The following is a 22,529-nucleotide window of genomic DNA, read 5'->3' as shown; positions in this document are numbered from 1 at the left end:
AAGTTGGGTTGGACCAACCCGGCTGTGGTGTGGAGCTCCACTCACCCGCGTCTTTGTTGTTTAGATAACTGCAGAATTCGGTCCACACGTTTTTGGGATGAGATGGCATGGGTAGTGATCCGATATACTCTTCGCACATTTGTACCCAAGTAAGGGCTTTCAGCCACATCTCCAGGGTGGGGGGAGAGCGGCGCTTCCAGCATTGCAGTATACATCTTTTAGCCACAACAGTACTTGTGTAAAAATCTTGACATTTCTTTCACACTTTCTCCAGTCCAAATTCCAAACAACAAGGCCAATGGATCAAGGTCTACTGGGGACCCAATTATCTCTGAGAGCGCTTCCGTCACCTCCCTCCAGAACCCACCCACTCAGCCTTGCACCTTGGGCATGTGTCGGTCGGGGTGTGTGTGAATTTCGCAACTCTGAGCGGTGTATAATAAAGTCTGTTGAGGAGTTTGTATTGTATACAGTGGAATCTAGCGCTAAGGGAGACTTTGCACGTATGCGCACACATTTTGTTCCACATTCCTTCAGTGATTTCCATTTCTAGCTCCCTGGCCCAAGCTTCCCGTGATTTGGGGGATGCATCCTCTACTTTCCCCAGCTGCATTTTGTACAGGGAGGATATTATGCCCTTGCCTCCTGCGGAATTTGATATGTATTGGAGTTCTGGTGAGTCTGGGGGCTTGTCTGGGTAGGGGGCCACATTTCGCGGACCGCCGTTCTTAGCCTGAAGTACTGTAATAGCTCAAGCGGTGAGTTGGAGTGTTCGGGCCGCCATTTTTGAGGGGTAATAAATTTACCGTCGGGTATAGATCAGTCATCACTCGATAGCCCAGATTTTCCCAGTGCCGCATGAAGTGCTGGTCGTGTGTGGGGGAGAGACCAGGGAATTGCCATATGGGAAGCCATTTATAATATGGGCGATGCTCTTGTTCAGAATCTAGTATACTGTTCCATGCTCTGATCATGGCGGCCACAGGGTCTGACGGGGCATCTGACTGGAACGTGCGGTGTAGTAGTAGGGTCATGATACTGTTCCCGTCGCCTGCCAGTTTTTCTAATTTGACATGAGGGGGCGGGTTCAAGTGTGCGTACCAGTGTGTGGCATGTTGGGCCTGTGCCGCAATCCAATGTAGTGTTAGGTCTGGGGCTGAGAAACCTCCTTTCTCGTAGGGTGGGGGGTCATATGTTGCCACTTCTTACGGACAGCTCCAGAATGCCAGAGAAATTGGGCGCACGCCGACTGGAGCCTCTTGAAATATTGCATCCCGGGCCACACTGGCACATTGGCAAAAATAAAGAGGAGTTTGGGCACCGCAATCATTTTTATTAGGGACAGCCTACCCGCGAGGGACAGTGGGAGATTGCGCCATTTGAGCATTTTGGATTCAATGAGCTGTGCCGTTGTCTCGTAGCTATCCGCCAGTAAGGAGGCTTTGGTTAGTGATACTTGCACCCCGTGGTATCTGATGCCACCTGGGGACCAGTGTAGGGGGAATTCACATGATGGTTGCCGCAGTGAGAGGGAATATTTCTGATTTCGAATAGTTTATGGTGAAGCCAGAGTAGGTGCCTATTTTAGTTATATCTCGGATGATCGGGTCTAGATATGTGGACGGGTTTCTGACATATAGGAGTACATCGTCAGCATACAGCGAGATGATTTCCGGTGTGTCCTGTAGGCGAATACCTTTACGGGTGTGCCGATCTCTGACATGATCCGCCATGGGCTCAATGGCGAGCGCAAAAAGGATGGGTTGAACGGGCATCCCTGACGGGTACCCCTATGTAGCGCGAAGGGAGAGGAGACAATGGAGTTGACAAGCAACCTGGCCAATGGTCCTGTATACAGGAGTTTTATATAGGAGATCATATTTGGTCCAATTCCCATTTTTCCCAACACGGCCCACAAGTATTGCCATGAGACCATGTCGAATGCCTTCTGGGTGTCCAGTGTGACCGCCACTGCGTCTGCCTTCGGGTCAATTCTGCATATCACATTAAACAGACGGCGGATATTAAGTGCCGTAGAGCGGCCAGGAACAAATCCACGTTGGTCTGCGTGCACTAGGTGGGGCATGACCGGCAGGAACCTATTCGCTATAATTTTAGCAAAAATGTTCATGTCCTTGTTGATAAGTGATAAGGGCCTATGGGAACCACATTCCTCTGGGGGTTTACCCGGTTTGGGGAGGACGGTAATCAGGGCTTCTCTTAAGGAGGGAGGCAGGGTGGCTAAGCGTAGTGATTCGGACCAGACCCCATGTAGTATGGGAGCCAAAATGGCAACATGCTCCTGGTATAACTCAGATGTGAGCCCGTCGGGGCCTGGGGCCTTGTTTTTTGGAAGGTCTGAAATTACCCGGACCATCTCATCCAAGGTGAACGTGGCATCGAGTTGTTCCCTGGTGCTTTGGGAGATGAGTCATCGGGATGCTTTCTAGTAGGTCGTCCAGGTCCCGGGCTGTGTGCTCCGGCTGGGGGCCGTATAGGCTGGCATAGAAGCTAGCAAAGGTGTCGATGATGGCTTGGTCGGACCAATGTCGTGAGCCTTGTTCATCTAGAATGCTATCTACCACCGTCCACGCACACTAGTTTAGCCAGGGTTCTTCCAGGTCTGTCTCCCTCACCATACCTTCGGGCAGCCACTGGGCGAGCATAGTACCGCACCTCGCTTAGGGCGTGAGCTTCAAATAGTTCTAGTTCTGTTCTTTGCTAGGGTTGCCGGAGCTGGTGCAGAAGCATGTTCTCATTCTAGAGTTTTGAGCTTAGTTTCAGAGTTGTTTAGGGCCTGCCTTATGGCTCCGAGAACCCCTGCCTCCCTTGAGATGCACATCCCCCTGATGTATACCTTAAATGCCTCCCAGCGTGTCCCCTCGGTTGTGTCCTGCGTGTCGTTATTTTCAAAAAAATGTTTATATCCGATAGGATCTCAGCTTTAAAGACAATGTCAGCTAGGGCATCAGATTTAAAGTGCCAGGGGGGTCGAGCGGTCAGGGTCCTACCCAGTTGAATCTGCAACAACACAGGGGAGTGATCAGAGAGCGTGCGTGCGAGCATCTTGACATCGGTTACCATGCCTACCTTGGACACGGACAGTAGGAACATGTCAATTCTCGAAGAGCTGTTATTTACTGTTGAGTGGAAGGTATAGTCTCTCTCTCTTGGGGATGGAGCATTCTCCGTACATCGTGTAGATTTAGGGAACCCATGTGTGTGTGAAGTTGCTTGGCTGCTCGAGACGTGACCCTGCGTGTAGTGGTTGTTCTATCTAGGAAATTGTCCAGTATAATATTCATGTCTCCCCCCCCCCCCATATGATGGGGACTTCAACATATCTCATGAGGATAGCGGTTACTGCATCTATACATTCGGGGGAATCAGTGTTAGGACCATATGAGTTTGCAATCAAGCATTCCTCATTAGCTAGAGTGCAGTGGAGGATCACATATCTGCCTTCTGTGTCAATGTGGGCTGTGTGGAGTGTGAACTTCACCGATCTGTGGATGAGCGTCAAGACTCCCCTGGACTGGGTAGAGTACTGGGTATAAAATCTGTTGGGGCCCCAGGTCTGTGCTAGGTTTGATGATTGGAGTTTCAGGGCGTGTGTTTCCTGCAATAGGAGAACCTTGATTCTGTGTCTTTGTGCATATGCTGTAATCCTGCAGGACTTCGTGAAATTGGTTAATACCCGGATGTTCCATGTCATCATTTTAATATGCATGGTGACAATTTATGGGGCATCCCAAGGAAAGGTTCTGTCTCTGTCTGCAACCATATGTGCTGCGGTGGCGTGAACACGCCACTCTTCGATACCAGTCGTTACCTCGCTGCCGATTTTAGTAAAACATTCCCCAACTTCAACACCCCCCACCCTCACCACCCAGTCCAAACTAGCAGTGTGATTGTACCCACCTCCGGAGTGACCAACTGCGTGCCTTCCCCAACTTGGTGACGCTTGACCAATAGCCCAACAGGGGCTGAAACATAAACACTCCGCCTTAAAAGGCATTGCAGCTGCAGTGGGGGCTGCTGCTGCCGTTAGACCCACATTTGTTAATGCATATTATGGCGATAATTCTTTTGAATGGCTGATAGAACTTGGGTTACAATGAAGCAAACATATTGTTAGGTAGCAAGATCAATGCCGATATAGCCATAGGCCGGCGTCAAACAGTAATGCTAGGTTTTCAAGGTTCGGGCCCAGCGTGTGCCGTTATGTATAGGCTGATTGGAGATGTATCCCCTTCCACAGGTATTGTTCTTAAGATGTTGATGGTGGGGCCATGTTAGGACCGGAATAGGGCGGTGACGGGGGGACAAGTTAACCCACTGGGGCGGCAGTTTGTAGGTTGGGTACGGCCGGTCAGTGCCACAGCTGGGCCACGGGAGCCCTGATCCTAGTCGTCGTCCATCGGTTCTTTGGGAGGATCCACCAGTGGGATTTGCGCCTCCATGAATTTGACTGCCTCATCTGGGACTGTGAAAAAGTACAGCTTGTTTTGATGGGTGAATTTTAAGCGGACAGTGAAGAGCATCGTGTATTCGATTTTTCTTTGTCTCAGCATTTTTTTCACACCTCCGAATTGGCGTCGCTCCATCTGCACCTCCACTGAGAAGTCAGGGAAAATCCTAATGATTTGTGAGTCCAGCCTTAGCTCCCCTTTCTCTCTGTCTAGACAGAGTATGTGGTCTCTGTCCTTGTAGTTTAACAGTTTTGCAATTATTGGTCTAGGAAAGTCTCCTTGGTTAGGCTGTGGTGCCAGTGAGCGATGTGCTCTTTCAACAGTGAAGAACGGTGACAACTCAGGGTTATCGAGGAGGTCTTTGAGAAGTTGTTCGACCGCGAGTTCCATCCGCCCTTTTAGCGCAGATTCAGGCACCCCCACTATGCGAATGTTATTTCTTCGCGACCTCTATTCGAGGTCATCACACTTAGCTTTGACCTGCTTCATGTCGCGGACGAGCTCCGTGACACTGTTTTGTAGGGTGTGGACATTGTCCTCATTGGTTCCTATTCTTTGCTCTGTCTCAGTGATCCTGGTCCCATGTTGGTCGAGTTTAGCTCTTAAGGAGGCAACGGTCGCGTTGATATCATCCAATTTTTCATGGAAGGCTGCAAAATTCTTGGCCATGGACTCCATCATTGCTGATAAGTCAGGCTGTGGGGGGACTGGGTGGATATCCCCGTCATCTTGTGCTGTGGAGGAGGACGCTTGATCCGCTCTGGGCGTTGCCGTGGTAAACTTAACCTTGGCGCCTGCCTTGATAGCTCCTTGCGATCTGTTGGGCATTGCTGTGGCGGGGAGCAGCGCCCAATTTGACAGATTTGGTGGGGACCGTGTGTCTGGAGTCCCGGAGTGGGGGTGGTAGTTGGCACGTGGTTGCAGCGAGCAGGAAGTGGGTCCAGTAATGCAGGTGTTTGCCCCGACTGGTTGGGAGTGGGCAGCCTGTGGGCGGACAGCGGCCTGAGACCAGCCAGGGAGGTTGCATGCTGGTGGGTTTAACAAGTGCTGCACAGTAGTCACAGGAACAGTAGATGTTGAGAGCTGGGGGAGTCAGGAGGGCTTCTGTGTAGCCAGTATCCCTTTACACAGTGTTTGGGGTCGCTGGGCGCTGTGCAGTTGGAGGGCCTGCAAGATGAGGAGATGGTATTGTTCCGATCCGTGAATGCTAGTATAGAGGTGTGATTGCCTCCTCCACGGCGCACTGGACAGTCACAGCTCCTCACATTAAGATTAGCAGGACCTGGATGTGTGGAGCCTTTGGATATGGATGCAGTCGTGCGAGGCGACCATTTTGCACTATTGGGGGCCGGGGCGTGCTTTAAGTCTTCAGCTGCCCCCGCTACTAGTTCTTTATATATTCTTAACCTGCGGAGCGCAGGAGCCGGCAGTCAGTATGGGGGGGGGGAGCGAGGCTAGTGGCGCCAGGCCTCACACGCTGGGGGTCGAGCCGCGGCGGGTGCTTCTTCATTTAGTCTGGATCTCCAGCCAGCGGTTGCCAGCCGCCGTTGCGCCCAGACAAAGCAGCGAGCGATGTCGGGGAAGGAGGGGAAGGGGAGGGAGGCGAGCTGCAGCCACACTACCGATCCTACGCGGCTCGTGGGGCCAAGGCGAGGCCGCAACGCAGACGGCAGAACCCCAGCCCTCCCCCTCGGGGCCACCTACCGTTGCCGCCCGCCGTCAGCAAGGGCCCGCAGCGGCAAAGTTGAAGGCGCTCCGACCGGGGGCGCGGATCAGCGGTTCAGTCTCTCCTCCCCTCATGGCAGCACTGGAGCCTGTAGCAGGTCTGGGGGGGGGGGGTCTCCTCCGTGGGATGCGACACCGCCTCTCAAGCATGTATTCTGGGGGCCGCCCAGGTTCCACTGCCCTCCACGTCTCTAGGAGGCGGGCCTAGCGGGCCTGAATGGCTGGCTGACGTTCGCGGCTGTATCTTTGGTGCTGCTGAGCCGCCAACAGCGTTTTTTCGCAGTGTGTGCCCCGTGTATGGGGGGCACTCAGGCGTCGTTCTTGGGGGTACAGGAAAAAGGATTTTGCCGTTGATCGCAGATTGTAGTCTGTGGGTCACGGAGCTCTAGAGTTAAGCGGGCATCTTGCTGGCTGCTCAACAGCATCCCCCCCCATATATAAGGTCTCTTCTAACCCCAATGTATGTTTGTGTTTTTTTGCCAAGTGCTAGCCCTCAACATAAAATAACAGGGAATGAGGAGAGCCAGTTTACTATACAACCCAACAAGTATTAGCTTGCAAAACCAAATGCAGTGTCCTAAAGGCACATCCCCACCCTAATTGATGAGAGGCCCTGAGCCTGGTGGCCAGCACCTAACACATATGGTAGGGCATGGGATTAAAAGGGAAATTCAATTTTACGCTGAGAGGAAAACATGGTTTACAATCACTCGGCCTAAAACACAACTTTCCTTTAATTTAGACCTACTAGGGCTTTATTGCAGTATTAACGCCAAGTTGCCCATAACAATACATTAAGGCCTCATTGTGAGGATGAAACTGCAGTAAATATTAGCCAAAGGTTGTAAGACTTTATGAACATTTCAGCAATAGTTACCTTCCTAATACATTTAATGGAAACATAGAAAAGTTTTTACCAGTTGCAGTTGGTGTTTCATGTATATTTTACCATTGCAGAAATCTTAGATAAAAGGAGGAATCCTGCAGCCATTTGACAGATCATCGTTGGAGCCAAGATACCTACGAAGAAGTACAGCCCACTGAAGACTCCAGAAAGACCATTGGGGCTGACCAGCATTGCCTCCAGCCAAGTCCTGGTGAAACCCAGCTCCTCGGCATGATCTTAAGAAGACCTTTGTCAGTGCTTCGACCCCCCCTGCTTAGGGATCCATTCTTTCTGAGCATTCGGACATGTCCCTGGACTAACTGATGGACTGACCAGCTCTCACTGCAGCAGTCACGTTTCCAAGTGCATCATTGGAACTTTGAGGATCTTCATCTTGTACTACAAGACGCCTGCGCCTGTATTTTCAGCCTTTTCGCAGCAACAGAAGCCGTGCAGGACCTGCTCATTTGTTGGCCCATCGAAGATTGCCTGTCACTGACTGACCGTGGTGACTCCCGGTTGAAGTCCATCTTCTTTGCTCCCTAGAAGTGCACTTAGGTCGCCTGCTCCGCAGAAGTCTTGTGCTTTCCGTCCAAAGGGTGTTCAGTTGGAAGGCACCTGGAACCTATATTCAAGCACTGTGACCAACCGAAACATCCTGCTTACGAAAGTGATCTCTGTATTTGCATCCCTTGGGCTTCCCTCGAACGGACTAAGCACAGAGATTGTGTTCTTTAACAGAATCCAGAAACTCGGCAGTGGTCTCTGGAGAAACCTGTGTAAGGGGGCGTAAGTTAGCATGCCTGTCTCTTTTCCCCCTGCCCTTAGGGTTACATATCTCTCTCTTTCCTGACCTAGATCGGTGGTGATCTGGTCAAGGATCCTTTCCTAGGCCTATCCTTGTGTAATCAGATCGAGAGAGCTACTTACCTGAGAGCTACTTACCTGAATTTTCTGTATCTATTTTGGAACGGAGTCGGAACCACTGGCATTGTCCAATCACTTTTAAAATTGTTGACATTAGAGCACATGGTCCCACACCATCTTAGAAGTGGACTTACTAAAGCAGTTCCCTAGCACTAAGTATTTCTCTAAAGTGCTCCTACTGTATCGTATTATTCTTGACTACTCACCTGTACTCCTTAGTCCCGTTCCCTTTCACCCATATTGTTTGGGTGTCCCTTGCTAGGGACGGGAGACAGAACCTTTTTCATCACAAAAAATCATCTTCCCCTTTAAATTTAGAGGCAGCAGGGGTGCGCCCATGGCAACATGCGCTCCCCTGGCTCCGCCCACCGGCGCCAGTCCCCTTTTCCACGTCGACGGGAACGGACCGCTTTCACCAGCGCTCCTGGGTCTTCCCCGGATTCTGTCTTCTGTCTTCTGTCTTTTGTCTTCTGTTTTCTGGTCTTAATCAGGTACTCGGTCCTCTGGCACCACGCTCCTCCGCGGCGCATGTCAATGTCAGTAGGATTCAGCAGGAGTCCAGCCTGCCAGGGACTCTTCCCTACGTCCGACCCACGCGCTCTTTGCCTGTGCTGCCTTGTCACCGAACACGGCTGGGAGGGTTGTACCGCGTTTGACACTTTTGCACCGCGTGTTCTGAAGAACAGGCTAGCTTGGTGGAGGAAGCTCTTCGAGAAGTCGCCTCCAGAGGACTTGAAGAACTTCGTCAGACACAAGTCAATGCCCATTGCACCCCGCAAGGGTGACTCCTTCCAAAGGAAAACATCAGAGCGGATGGAACCGTTCAGTTTCTTGCACCAGCACAGGTACCGAGGTTGATTCAGCTACCAGCCGCTAGATCCTTTCGGAGACAGTGCTGAGGGACCGCAGGTTTCTTCTACCGGGTGTCCACCCAAGGGGCTACGCCCTCCTACCGGACAACTCTGAGGAGGCCCTTGTACGCAGCACTATCAGCGTTGCAGCTGAGGGCACTACGCCTACCAGGCCTCCTCCTGAGGTGCAGGGTGGGCCACAAGCTCCACCGCCAAGAGTTCTGGGGGAGGCCATGGCCCAGCGAGGCCTGTCAAAATGCACGCTTGTCTGACACTACCCCGTTCAGGGAGCAGGTGGGAGATCGAGTGTCCAGGTGGGACCTGTCTTCTCCAGGTACGTGGCCTACAGCTTATCCTTCAGCGTTGCAGGGCAGACACACCCCGCAACCAGCAAGGCAGAGTACGCACAGGTCCCAGCAGTCGCATGCTACGCCGTCAATTCCACCTACCACCCCAAATCAATTAAAAAAGTCCCATGGTCACAAATATACACTGTTCTCCTCCAGTTCGTCAGCTATTACTGACAGGATCTAATATCCAGTCCTGTTTGAGTTTTAATAGCCGATTAGTTGTATCTCGAGTTTCTTTTACTCTAACAGTAGTTGGCACTTTCCAATTGGTAGAGATTAGAGACAGTTTTCTCTTCCACTATCCCTGTTAGGTAGGTGGCGCACCATACACCACCCAGGGCCAGGCACTCCTGTCAGGGACAGGGTGTTCTTACTTCAGAGACAGCTAGGACATTGTTTATATCTGGTCCCGTTACAACACTGACATTTTTAGTCATTGTTTATTTCTTCTCCCGAAGAACCGTTTCTGTGTGTGATAAGACTGTTAATTAACGGTTAGGGAAGGCATCTTCCTTTTGTTCAATTGTACCCTTTTGTTGTTTACTTCGTTTTAGGAAGAATTTTCATAAATGTGCTAATTCGCTTCACCTTTGAGACCCCCAGCAACTTTGCTGGGTTTTGAGGACTTGATTGTTTTACCTGGAGAGAGTGGGAGCCTTTTTTCCCCACTCTTTCGTATTTTGAATGTGATTTACTCTTGCGTTTTCTTTGGTTATGGAGTTTTAGACAACTCCATACACATCATCTTTTCATATGTATCACACAGCACCATTTCCCAGAGTAAGTAAAGTGAAATTGACTTTACTAGTCTTTTCAAATTCCTAGAACCAGCACACCCTATCTTACCATATAGTGCTGGAGGGGTTACCTAGTATTCCCTGTGTCTAGAAACTCATGTAGCAGTCCAATGCTACCCTTTCCTCTCGAAATGGCTGGTGGCAGTGGTTTTACAACGAACTACCATGATTTTTCCCAACCACGAACACCGGTAACGTTAAATCGCGGCAGCCATGTTTTTCAAGATGTCGTCTGAGCCCCCTTTGTTTAAACAGGTCCCGGTCTTCTTCTTTCATCATTTCTTTTTGGAAAGGTCCTTCTAGAGTTTGTCTATGTGCGCCAAACCAGGTTTGGTCTATTTGTTCATTCGCCTTTGGCAGGCTTCAGGACTGAAGTCTGCCTCTGGCACCCGAGTGTCTGGGGTGGGCAGGAAGTGAGGGAGGTGCCCGAAACTCCCTGGTCTTAGTCTCCTAGGAGATCCAAATGCACTCTGGCGTGATGGCTGGCTGACTGTCCGGCAAGGACAGCCACCCTGTTGCATGAGTGACAGCTAGGCTGCAATGAATGGGAGAGAACTGAATAAAAGGCGGGTCTCTTGGCTTGGAAGGCAGAGTCAACCACTGGAACGAAAGAACCGAAGACGAGCTTGAAGAGGACGACTGCTGCAACTCCTGGACTGTTGGTTTGCCCGGTGAAGCCCTGCTGCAGGTCCGAATCGCTAAATTCCTCTCGACAGAGAAGCCCTGCAAGGACGACTTCTCCCTTTGATTTGGTGGGACCAATCAACTCGACACTAAGGCACCTGGATATACCTTAGAGTGCTGCAGGACACCGAAAAACCAGGGAAAGGGACACCTGTTTGTGTGCTTTATTACAGCTACCGGAATCGAAGATTTGTTAGTTGCCAGCTTTGCGATCAGTCCCAGTGCAGTGCAGGAGTCCCCCGATAAGTCTTCAGCTGCATTTTTTTCTTCATTTGAAAGGTACTGTGAAACAAGACTGAGAGTACTTAACTCTTGCGGTGAAAGTGCTTGAAACTTTCACCACTTGCAGGCCTAATCAGTTTGTGACCCAACATATGATTCTTTCGAGGGGATTGGGTCCTCCGACGTATTCCATATCTATGACATGTAATCACCACAGCTGTGCTGATTACATGTCATAGATATGGAATACGTCGTCGGACCATCCCATCGAAAGAACGTTACCAGGTAAGAAAGTAACTTGTTCTTCTTTTACAAACTACTTCTGAGAACTTTGGCAAAGACTTTTCCGTTTTACTTCCAGAACTGCTTTATCCTATACAAGACTTTAGCCCATTGACTTTGGCCTGACCTATTGCATTGAATTAACTCCTCTGGTGAACTCAAAGTATTTCCACTGTCTAAGAGTACCTGCAATCTTCTTTTTATTAACCTATTCCTTTTTGCTCCTACTTCAAAGTACTCTCAATGCCATTTTGCTCCTCCTTCAAAGTAGTTTACATGTCCTGGAAAGGTACATTGTAAATTACTGAAGTATGTTTGCGTGAAATATAGATTGCCTCCTTCTAGTGAATGTTTTATAACTGACTGTGAAATAAATTAATAAGTGTTTTACCAAGAATCCTTGAGTTTAAGAGTTTATTCGAATACTTGTGATTGTAGACCTCTGTGTAACATCATTACAGCTCACATTCCCCTCTTGATATAAGCCTAGCTGCTCAGCAACTCTACCAAAACTGAGTAGTACAGATTTATACCAGAGGTTGGTTTGCTTACACCTGTAGTCCTAGTTGTGTGCAGTGGTCCCAAAGTGTACTGCATACAAACTCTGCCCAACACTCCCCTCAGATGAGTGCCTTCCTTCGGGATGTGATCAGGGACATGCTATCTCCAGTCCCGCCTCCTGCGCCTATAGTCATTCCTCCTATGGCTCCGGCGCCTTCGGTTCCGGCTTCCCTGCCTCCTACAGTTCAGGTGGTTCCACATCAGCCTCCGGCTACGGTCTCCACAACTCAGCCTTCAGCTCCCAACACTCCTCCACCTGTACCGGACCAGCCGGACACCCTAGTAGACACGGATGAGGAGGAGGACACAGACAAGCCACCTTCAGCCAAGGCCTTTCATGAATGGCTCACGGGTTTGACCGAATACTTGGGTCTTCTGCAACCTGAGGTTGAACAATCGGAGGTGGGGGTCCTGGCCGAGGTCCTCATGCAATGTCCTGCAGCGAGAACGGGGATTCCGATGCAGAAGGACGTTGTCGCATTGGCCACAAATGGATGTCTTAAACCCCATTTGGCCCAGCCTACCAATCAGCGCCTCAACACCAAGTACAGGCAACTGGAATGCGATCCACTCTTGCTGTCGGCGACCACACTTGTCAGTGATTGCTGTGGCCTCACTCTACTCCAAGCCTCGGTCGTCATCGTCCACCTCATCACCTATAGAAAGAAGGTCTATTCCAATGCCTCAGTGCACCCTTCAGTAGTCTAATGCAGATGCCATGCTCGCTTTGGCCGGTAAAAGCCGACTTCCTTCAGGAACGTCTGGTACACAGTCAGACGCGCTTCAGGGCGGGGCTGGCAGAAGCAAAGTTGGTGGCCGAAGACATCATGGAGTCCACAGTGGCACATATAGACCGCTCAGGCCGTGCCATCTGCATCACTACAGACATGAGAAGGACTGCCTGACTATGGGCTACCAATTCAACCCGGATGTCCAGAAGCACATATTGGACCTTCCATTCAAGGGTAGCGACCTCTTCCATTCCACCACTGATAAGGAACTTGATAAGAACAGTTCCCAGACTGTGAAATCCTTATCTATCCTCAGGGAAGTCCATGCCCAAGACAAACGGACGCACCAGCGTTCCGACAAGGGGCGGGTCTTCAGCGGGAGTTAGGCAAAGTTTGCAATGGTGTAAATAGTTTGAGTTCACCAGAGGAGTTGATTCAATGCAATATGTAGGCCAAAGTGAATGGGCTAGTGTCTTGTATAGGTAAAAACGGTTCTGGTAGTTAAACGGAAAGGTCTTTGTCACGGTTCTCAGAAGTAGTTTGTAGAAGAAAGATTCATATGTCGGGTCACAAGCTGACTAGGCCTCCAGGTTGCCAAAGTTTCACGCACTTTCGCAGTGAGAGGTAAGTTCTCTTGGTCGGTTTTCACAGTACGTTATATTGAGGAAAAAGATGCCGCTGAAGACTTCTGTTACTGGCAGATCCTGCAGATCTCGCTGTTCCTGAGCCTCAGTCGTGGGGACAAGAGGAAGGACGTCGGGGGACTCCTGCACTGCACGGGGACTGGTTACAAAGCTTGCAAAATGGCAAATCTTTGATTCCGGTAGCTGTCGTCAAGCACACAAACTGGTGTCCTCCTCCCTGGCTATTCGGTTTCTTGCAGCACGCTGAGGAAAATACAACCAGCTCTGAGAATGGTGTCCAGGTGGCTTATGAGTTGATTGTTCCCACCAACTCAAAGGGAGACGTCTTGAAGGGCTTCTCTGTCGAGATGAACTTGGCGATTCGGACCTGCAGGAGGGCTTCACCGGGCAAACCAACGGTCCAGGAGTTGCAGCAGCCGTCGTTTTCCAGCTCGTCTTCGGTTCTTTCGTTCCAGTGGTCGACGCTGCTTTCCAAGCCAAGACACTCGCCTTTTAAACCGTTTTCTCTCATTCATTCCAGGCTAGCTGCCCCTCACCCAGCAGGGTGGCTGTCCTTGCCGAACAGTCAGCCAGCCAATCACGCCAGAGTGCATTTGGGTCTCCTAGGAGTCTAAGCACAGGGAGTTTCGGGCACCTCCCTCACTTCCTGGCCACCTCAGACACTCGGGCGCGGTCGGGAGAAATCATGGCAGTTTGTTGTAAAACCACTGCCACCAGCCATTTCGGTAGGAAAGTGTAGCATTTGATTGCTACATGAGTTTCTAGACATAGGGTATACTAGGTAACCCCTCCAGCACTCTATTGGAAGATGGTGTGTGCTGGGGTCTAGGAATTTAAAAAGACTAGTAAAGTCAATTTAACTTTACATTCTCTGGGAAACAGTAGTTTATCCCAGAGAAGGTGTAGTGTCCACGGGTTACATTGGGACAGCCTAAAAGGCTTCCCTGTGTCACTGCACTGAGGGTGCTGTGTGACACAAATAAAAAAGATGAGGCCTTTGGAGTGGTCTAAAACTCCATAACCAAAAGAAACATACACAGAAAACAAACAGAATTAAAAACTTCAAAGCCCCCGAGTTTAGCAAAAGAGCTGGGGGTCTCTAAGGTAGAGGGGAATTAGTACATTTTGAGAATTCTCCCTAACAGCGTGTCCTGGGGCTTCCAGGAACGAAGTTCCAGGCAGCCGGACCTATCTCCGAGTCAGCACCACCGCAAACAACACAAGCTGCTGAATAAGGGATTCTTTCAGTTCCTCTCCTCAGCCCCAGCCTCAGAGGGGAAGAAGGCATGTCATTCCCCACCGGGTCCACGTGTCTCCGATGGGGGACAGGCTTGCATCTCACGCAAAGTATCGGCACGTGACGTTCGCAGACCCATTTATTCTATCGGTAGTGTCCACGGGTTACCGTCTACCGGTTCCTCCTCCTCCTCCTCTCTCCACTCCCACAGATTGGGACAACAACTCTGGCAGAAGTTTGATCCCTTGTAGAGAGCCAGGCAGTCGAAGAAGTCCCAGCCTCCCAGCGGCGTACATGCTTCTACTCCAGGATTTTCCCCATACAGAAGAACCACCAGGCTGGCCTGAGAGTTGTTGGACATTTCCATCCTGAACCTTTCCCTTCCTCTTCAAAAGTTCAAGATGGGTACCTGAGCGCTTATAGCAGACATTGTGCATGGGAGACTGGATGTGCTCCCTGGATCTGAAGGACGCGTACCTACACATCCCAATTTGGCAGCCGCATCGGTCCTTCCTGAGGTTCAGGATCATGGGCTTCCATTTCCAATACAAGGTCCTACCCTTTGGCCTCAATTCAGCCCCCAGGTCTTTACTAGGCAAATGAATGCAGTGGCAGCCCTTCTCAGGGCCCAATGTCACCATGTCTACCCGTACCTAGACGACAGGCTCGTCAGGGCGAGATCCCTGGAGGCAGTCCATCACACCTCCTCCGCCCTCGTGAATACACTCCACGAATTGGGATTTTCAATCAGTCTCAAGAAGTCACAGCTGCAGCCCACGCAGAGTCTAACTTTCCTGTGCCTCATCTGGGACACAAGCTCAGAGAGAGTTTTCCCCATGGAGGACAAGATTGCAGCCATCAAGAGGGCCACTGGGCATTTTCTCAGCAGAGTGATGACCTCAGTTTGGTGGTACCAGCACCTCTTGGGGATAATGCAGCATTTTTCCTTTCAATGCCTTACATGAGACACATAATTTGAAGCTTTTAGCTGACCTTTTCAGCCTCATGGAGTCAGGAGAAGGGGTTTGCAAGCAGAGCTTGTCAGCATTCCTCTCTCTCTCTCCACCAGGACCTAGTCTGGTGGGGCACAGACTGCAATTTACAGATAGACAGGCCCTTCCGTCAGTCAGCACCACAATTTACCATCACCACAGATTCCTCCCTGTAAGGCTTGGGGGCTACCCTGGACAACCACAGCGTCCATGGAGTTTGGTCCCTTCAGGAGCAGGAGGCACAAATCAACTGGCTAGAGCTGAAGGCGACCTGGCTTGCTCTCAAAGCTTTCCTGCCGCTTATCAGTGGCAAGACGATCCTCATCCAAACAGACAATTCCACCAGCATGTATTACATCAACAAGCAGGGTGGCACGAGGTCTCCTACCCCATGCAATCTGGTAGTGAGTATTTGGGAGTGGGTGCTAGAGAACAGCATTCACTTGAGCGCAATCCACCACCCAGGGGCGTCCAACCTGGAGACGGACAGACTCAGCGGATTGGGTGCGGACAATTACAAATGGCAATTGAACGAGCAGGTCCTTCAAGGGATCTTCGGCAGATGGGGCAGCCCCAAGTGCATCTTTTTGCCACCTGGTACAGCAGGAAGTGCCAAGGGTTTAGATAGAAGTGCACACCTATGGTAAGTAAGTTTAGTAAAGAAATTCGAGGATTATTTTAAATAATTTTTAGGTGTGGGGGAGGAACTTGGGTCATGGCACAAGACCCTGGCAATAAACAGTAAAAAGAAAGAGGATTCAACTTGGGAACCCTCCCGCCCCCTGCACACTTTCAAATGTTTGGATTAATCCAGTACAGATGTTCAAATTGAGTTATACGCATTGTACATATTTTTGTTTCTAACAAATATGGTGAGACACAAGTGTGAGATAAAAAATATATATCTATAGCCAAGCTATATTATTTTCACATGGAATCAATAGATGAAGCTCAAATTGAGAAAAAATGGAGTCCAAATTAAATGACGACGCGTTTCGAGGAAGTTCTCCTCTTCAAAAGGCCAAACTTGGACTCTTAACGTAAAAGGAAAAACACAAATTCAGTAAAGAAAATATTGTAGACACAAATCATAACATATTCAATTTTACAATTAAGAAAATGTAGTGACATTTGTTGTAACATGTCATAATATGCGTTGTAATACATGCAACATTATAAGTTGAATTATGTGGTCCATGTTTGAGAGAGAAACTGAAGGTCAATTGATACACCCCTTCCTGTAAAATAGACTATAAAACGTACATCATATTATAGTTCAGTGGAATGATCCCTCCAATGGGACTTGTCAAGTGGATGGTGAAACATAAGCTAAAGTGAATATATAGGGAAAAAAAGTTAGTAGTTCCTAAGCTCAATCGATCTAGTGGGGAAGTAATGCGAAAGTCGTTACCTTGAGAGTGGAAAGTGCCGGAAACAAAGAATCCGACGGTGCAGGAAAAATAAGTAGATAGACTGTCTTCGTATAACAGTTCCTAGAGACATGGCCAATTCCCAAAAGGATACTAGAAATCTGTGAATAACAGAGCCTGATCAGTGTCAAGTTCAATGTTCAAAAGAAACGGACATTAGTATGAAAAAAATCGAATAACATACCTAACTAAAATGTGGTTGATGGTAAATAGTCAAGAGGAACCCACGTAAAGTGTGGACCTCAAATATCCCGCTGTCGCTGCAGCAGTGCCTCAGAATGCGGGAGTTCTGTCCCGCAAATAAACAAGCTGAACAGGAATGGAGTCCTGATTAGTATAAAATACTCAGCAATCTGATATGGAGTAGTGAAAACGTAACATGATGTTTAATAAAGGCAAACTGAAATGTTAAAAATTACCACGATAAGGATGTGCACATGGCACAATTCTTGAAGCTGATGTGAAGCTGCCCTCAGTTCACGTCCTGGCAGGGACACGGCTGGGGCTCCTTGGGCGACGCCTTAAAATTACAGTGGAACAGCATGAACGAGTATGCATTTCTTCCCACTGCCCTGGTTGACAGGGTGATCTGCAATATAAGGGAGTCAGGTCACCTCAGCATCATTCTGATAGCTCCTTGGTGGCCAGCAAGACCATGGTTCTCGGAGCAGCTCAGCCTCTTGGACCAGCAGCCCGATTCACCTCTCATTGGGCCCATCTCATCTTCAATCGCAGCAGGGAGGCAAGGTCATCCGGCCCGCAGAGGTTCGCCTTCGCAGCATGGTTCCTGGGCAGATCACACTGAGGCATCTGTGTCCTTGGCAGTCTAACCTAGACATACAGAGCACTAGGAGCCAGTACAAAAGCAAATGGACTATGTTTTGCCACTGTGCGTAGTCAAAGGAAGTTGATCCGCTTACTTGCACGTTGGATGACGTACTATCCTTCTCGCTCAACTTGTCCTTAGTGCCTGCGTTAACACCAGTCATAGTATGCACCCATTCGCAGGATAGCAGGTTTTGCTTCATACAACGGAAGCCCCTAACATAGCTCCTTGCTGTGGGGCACACAATAAGCCTCATAGGCATCGAACGCTTAACTCGGTGCTCTCTTAGCAGTTTGTAGTTCAAGGGATTAATAATCAATCATACGCAAATGTAACCCAACATATCTGTGACCTTGACCCCCAACGCCGTGAGGAAATGTGAAGGCGCATATCTGTGTGTCCAGGTGGCTCGTGAACACACCCGGACTTCATGAGATGACGCCGTACAACAGCCGGAGCCCACTCTGCTCACCACCGCAGCCCGGCCCGAGAGACAGCTTAGCAGGGAACAATGGAAACCCGCCGGGTTGAAGCTGCTCACCGCCGCGGCGGAGTGTCCGCATACCAGCATCCTCTTTGCGTGCCTGCTCAGCTCCTTCACAAACGCTGTGGCCGACGGTTTAGTAACCCCATAATGACATGCAGCTGGCTTGAGGCGCAAATTCCCTTGAACTACACACTGTCCCACAGACTGCTGGGAAGTGTAGTTCCAGCTCATTTCTTCGCAGGAATACGCCGTTTCGTGCACCAAACCCTATCCCGACAGGCACGTTCCGTGGCAGGTCATCAAGAGGTAGGCCAGGTTGGCCACTTCTTCGACCTACTGTTTGGATGCCAGCTCCAGGTCAGACGCGGCATTCGGCAGGCAGTATTAAAGAACTTGTTTTCTTAAAGAGAGTCTCCTCACCACCCCGAGGCTACATTCAGTTGTAATCGCCCATACAGTATGGAGCAAAGGGGACGGGACGTAGGAGTAATTATAAATTACTCACCGTAGTGACTAACTTACTCCTAGTCCATAGTCCCCTTTCCTCCAAAAGTCCCTCCATCCTCCCCCCTAATAAAACTGGTGTCATTAGGCAATATTAATATTGTCGACGTGTCAATAGGGACTGAGGAGTGGCGCCAGTGGGCGGAGTCAGAGGAGCCCATGCTCCCAGGGCCGTGCCCCTGCGTGCCTTTAAATTTAAAGGGGAAGAAGATTCTTTCTGGTGAAAAAGGTTGTCTCCTGTCCCTAGCGAGGGACACCCATACAGTATGGAGGAAAGGGGACTATGGACTAGGAGTACGTAAGTCACTACGGTGAGTAAGTCATAATTTTTACACTGGTTATAAATCACATGCTATTCTATCTTCTCCCAAGGTTGAATGTATATTTTATATATTTTATAGTAAGTGTGTGACAATATTTGCCTAAATATTTCATTTGCTTAGTGTGTATTTTAAAGGCCTACAAATTGTTGTATTTGTTAATACTTGCCTGTCTAACTGGAATTATGTTGCTCTCTGTGGACTCATTGTAGTCCTAGGCCACTCTCACAACCCTCCTGAGCCGAAACCCTACCACTCTGCTACCTACCTTGATTGGTTTTGTCAAAACTTCATTATCTTTCCTGTTCACCATAATATTTTGGCCTCCCAAAATCCACCACAGGGTTGATTTTTGAAATCCATCTTAACAGCTACCAGTGTGGTAAAATGGCTTGTACCCTTGGTGAAGACAAAATGAAAGCACAGCTACCACCAACATGTTCCCTAATACCGAATTACAGTGATACAATTACTCTAGGGCAGAAATAGGGTGCCTGAGAGGCACCTCTGGGATCGGCACCTTATGGGCGACCCAGTATCATATAACTTATGTAAGGTGTAAAGGGATGTGATGTCAGGGGGACTGCAGAAGCAGTCATCCTAGACACCAAATGAGATCAAGAAACCTAAAAAAAGACAGGGGAGAAAAAGCAAAAGATGAGGGCCCCAAAAAAAGTTGCCCTAGAATCCCCAAAATAGGAATTCTGGCTTCACACCTGCCAACAATGGTATTGATCTAAGCAAGCTATTATAAATTCTTGAAATGGGCAGATTTTTTTTTTATTTTTTACTTCAAACCCACCCGAGTACCCAGAGTGTGGTCACCTGCAAATCATACTAAGCTTGAAGACTTATATTGCTATGTGTATAATGTGTTGGGAAACGATTGTGAGAATATACAATGTTACATTTACTTATTTGGATAACTTAAAGACCCATTTGAATAAATGTCAGGTTCAAATTGGGCTAAGAAAGTAGTTGTCCTGGCACATAGAACAACCCGATAAATGTGAGTTCAAGGACAAACTCTTTTCGAGAAAGTACACCATTACTAAAACACATAATTTGGGAATTATCATACAAATGTAAGGAAAGGGTTTTTTTTTTGTCTTGGACCACTTTCGAACTTCCTTCCCCCTTGTAGGTAGGAATATGCATGGATTTGCTAGTTTCGACAAGGATTTGGTTCTGCGGTAGAATGGTTGGTGTGAGACTGCAGGGTGGATGCTAATACCTAGGCTTATATCTTTAAATATTGTGTTTTTATAGCAATAACACTTTTTTAACTCTGATGTTGAAAGCATTTGGATCTGGAAAGTGTTTACGCAGAAAAGATAAATAAAGTTTCCAGTAGGAATGTTTACATTCTTTGTTTTGCATCCCTTTACAGGGCAGCAGAACTGATGACAAGAACCGGTGCTGTTGTGACATTAGAAGTTGCAAAACAAGGCGCAATTTACCACGGGCTGGCCACTCTGCTTAATCAACCCTCCCCGATGATGCAAAGAGGTAAAAGAGCATGTGTCTCTCTTTCCAAAGTGCATCATTGCATGTTTCTTTGTGTGCCTTGTGACATTACACCTCAGCTTTTTTCATGTGCGCATGTAAGGAGTACCTAGCTCCAACCAAAAATAATCTAAGAAGCATTTAATTTTCTAAAATAGTGTTTTTTCTCACATACATGCGATATGTTTAATATCATTACCGATGTCAACTTAATTGATTTATTCTTAGTGGTCAGAAAAGTGCCATTTGCACGGTGTACATTTAGAAGACATGTCAGCTGTAATATAGAACTGATTAAACTGTGTTACAATATTTTTCACTGTGGCAGGTCATGGAAGACTTCCTTTCCTATTTTTTTGTGTTCATTAATAACATCTGTTTTTCTAGATGTACTTTTACTTCAGTAGTTATTTCAATGAAATTATTTACTTTACATAGTTGGTTACACCAAATTCTCCACTGTGTTTTACCTTTTTCATACTCTTTCCATAATTTGACATGAATCCTCCCCGTGAGTTACTTATTCCTTATACACAGTGAGCTTCTTTTCTTTAGTAACTCTTCTTAAGAAATGATGGTTTCTAATAATTAAGTATTTCCTGGATTTACAATTTTTTATTTATTTACTATTTTATTTTACTTTACAATTTCCTATTGCTTTTCCGCAAGATATCTGTAGAATTCACAAGTGCACATTAAGTGTTTGGGTCAACATTGACATCTATAGAAGTCTGAAACATAGTAAAAATTAATACAGTAGTACTCTTAGGCTGCTGGGACTTTCATTGACTGTAGGGTTGAAGTACTTATACAACATAGAAGGATTTGACCACATGAAAAACTGGGGTTTGTTAGTTTTACGTAGTTCTTTATTTACTTCAGAAATGTTTGGCTAATCGCAGTTTTATGCTTAGTACTTATGCAAAAAACTGTCACATTAGTTGCTACTACACCTGTCTCACTTCTATTTCAAACTCATGTGAATGTACCCCCATACTATGGTGTGACAGGAATATTAAAGCTCATAAAAGGATATGACAGTTGGGTTGTATACTGTTGCTTAACCAGGTCAACTCTAATTTGCATCTGCACAATCACCTCTGGCCTGGATTATATCTGTAATTGTTAGGGAGACTTCTCAGAAATGTGCTAATTCCCATCTACCTTAGAGACCCTCAGCTCTTTTGCTGGACTTTAGGCCTTTTAACTTCTAACTTCTCCAATTAATGGCTGGTGGCAGTGGTTTACTTTTTACTACCATTGTGTGTTTTTACCGCGTGCTGCATTGGGTGCCCATTTTGTCAAAATGGCCCTGGTCTTCTTTTTTCACATTTTTTGCTGGAAAGGTCCTTGAGATTTACTCTGCGCACCAAATCAGGTTTGGTCCCTTTGTTTGTTTTGTCTTTGGTGGGATTCACGAGTAAACCCCGTCTCAACCTCCAGTATGTCTGGCAGGGGCAGGAAGTGAGGGAGGTGCCCGAAACTCCCTGTGCTTAATCCCCTTGGTTACAGGAATGCCCCCAAAGGCGATTGGCTGGCTGGCTGTCCGACAAGGACAGCCACCCTGCTGTGTGACAGCTAGGCTGGAATTATTGGGAGAAACCTGCATAAAAGGCGAGGCTTTTGGCTTGGAAGGCACAGTTGACCACTAAACGAAGGAATCCGAAGAACTTGGAAAAGACCCCTGCTGCAACTCCTGGACCATTGGTTTTGCCATGTGAAGCCCTGCTGCTCTGCGGAAGCTCCAAATTCGTTTCGACTAGAGAAGCCCTGCAAGGACTACTTCTCCCCTTGAGTTGGTGGGGACCAATAAACTCCAAAGTGAACTCGTTTGGACATCCTCTCGAAGTTGTCTGTACTTCTACTGCTGCTGGAACCGAAGTGCCAGGGAGAGGAACACCAAACCAAGTGGATTGCTTTTAAGTCGGACCCGAGCACCAGGCAGATCCTCCGGAACTTCCCTGAAGCAGGACTGACCAAGCCTGAGCCATTTTAACAGAGTGCTAGACCCCAGATGCGAGGAAAGTCTGAAGTGGAATCCGAGAGCCGCAGTGTTGCTATTTGCTATCATACGCGAGGAGCTGAAACACTGAAG

The 22,529-nt window shown here is 48.3% G+C and overlaps 1 protein-coding gene across 12 annotated transcripts in view; it reads left to right on the top strand.

Moving 5' to 3' along the window:
* Positions 1–22,529, top strand: part of AFDN (afadin, adherens junction formation factor) — a 2,107,422-nt gene that overhangs the window by 1,590,170 nt on the left and 494,723 nt on the right. For all 12 annotated transcript variants that reach the window (XM_069607417.1, XM_069607414.1, XM_069607416.1 and 9 more), the window contains one exon: positions 20,319–20,437. In XM_069607417.1, coding sequence (XP_069463518.1) covers positions 20,319–20,437 — 119 coding nt within the window. The remainder of the gene's footprint in view (positions 1–20,318; positions 20,438–22,529) is intronic.

This window comes from Ambystoma mexicanum, chromosome 4q, assembly GCF_040938575.1.
Source record: "Ambystoma mexicanum isolate Mex_15411 chromosome 4q, UKY_AmexF1_1, whole genome shotgun sequence".
In the NCBI taxonomy this organism is placed as follows: Eukaryota; Metazoa; Chordata; class Amphibia; order Caudata; family Ambystomatidae; genus Ambystoma; species Ambystoma mexicanum.
Note: the sequence above shows the minus strand (reverse complement) of the source record. Positions and strands in the feature narration are given on the sequence as shown.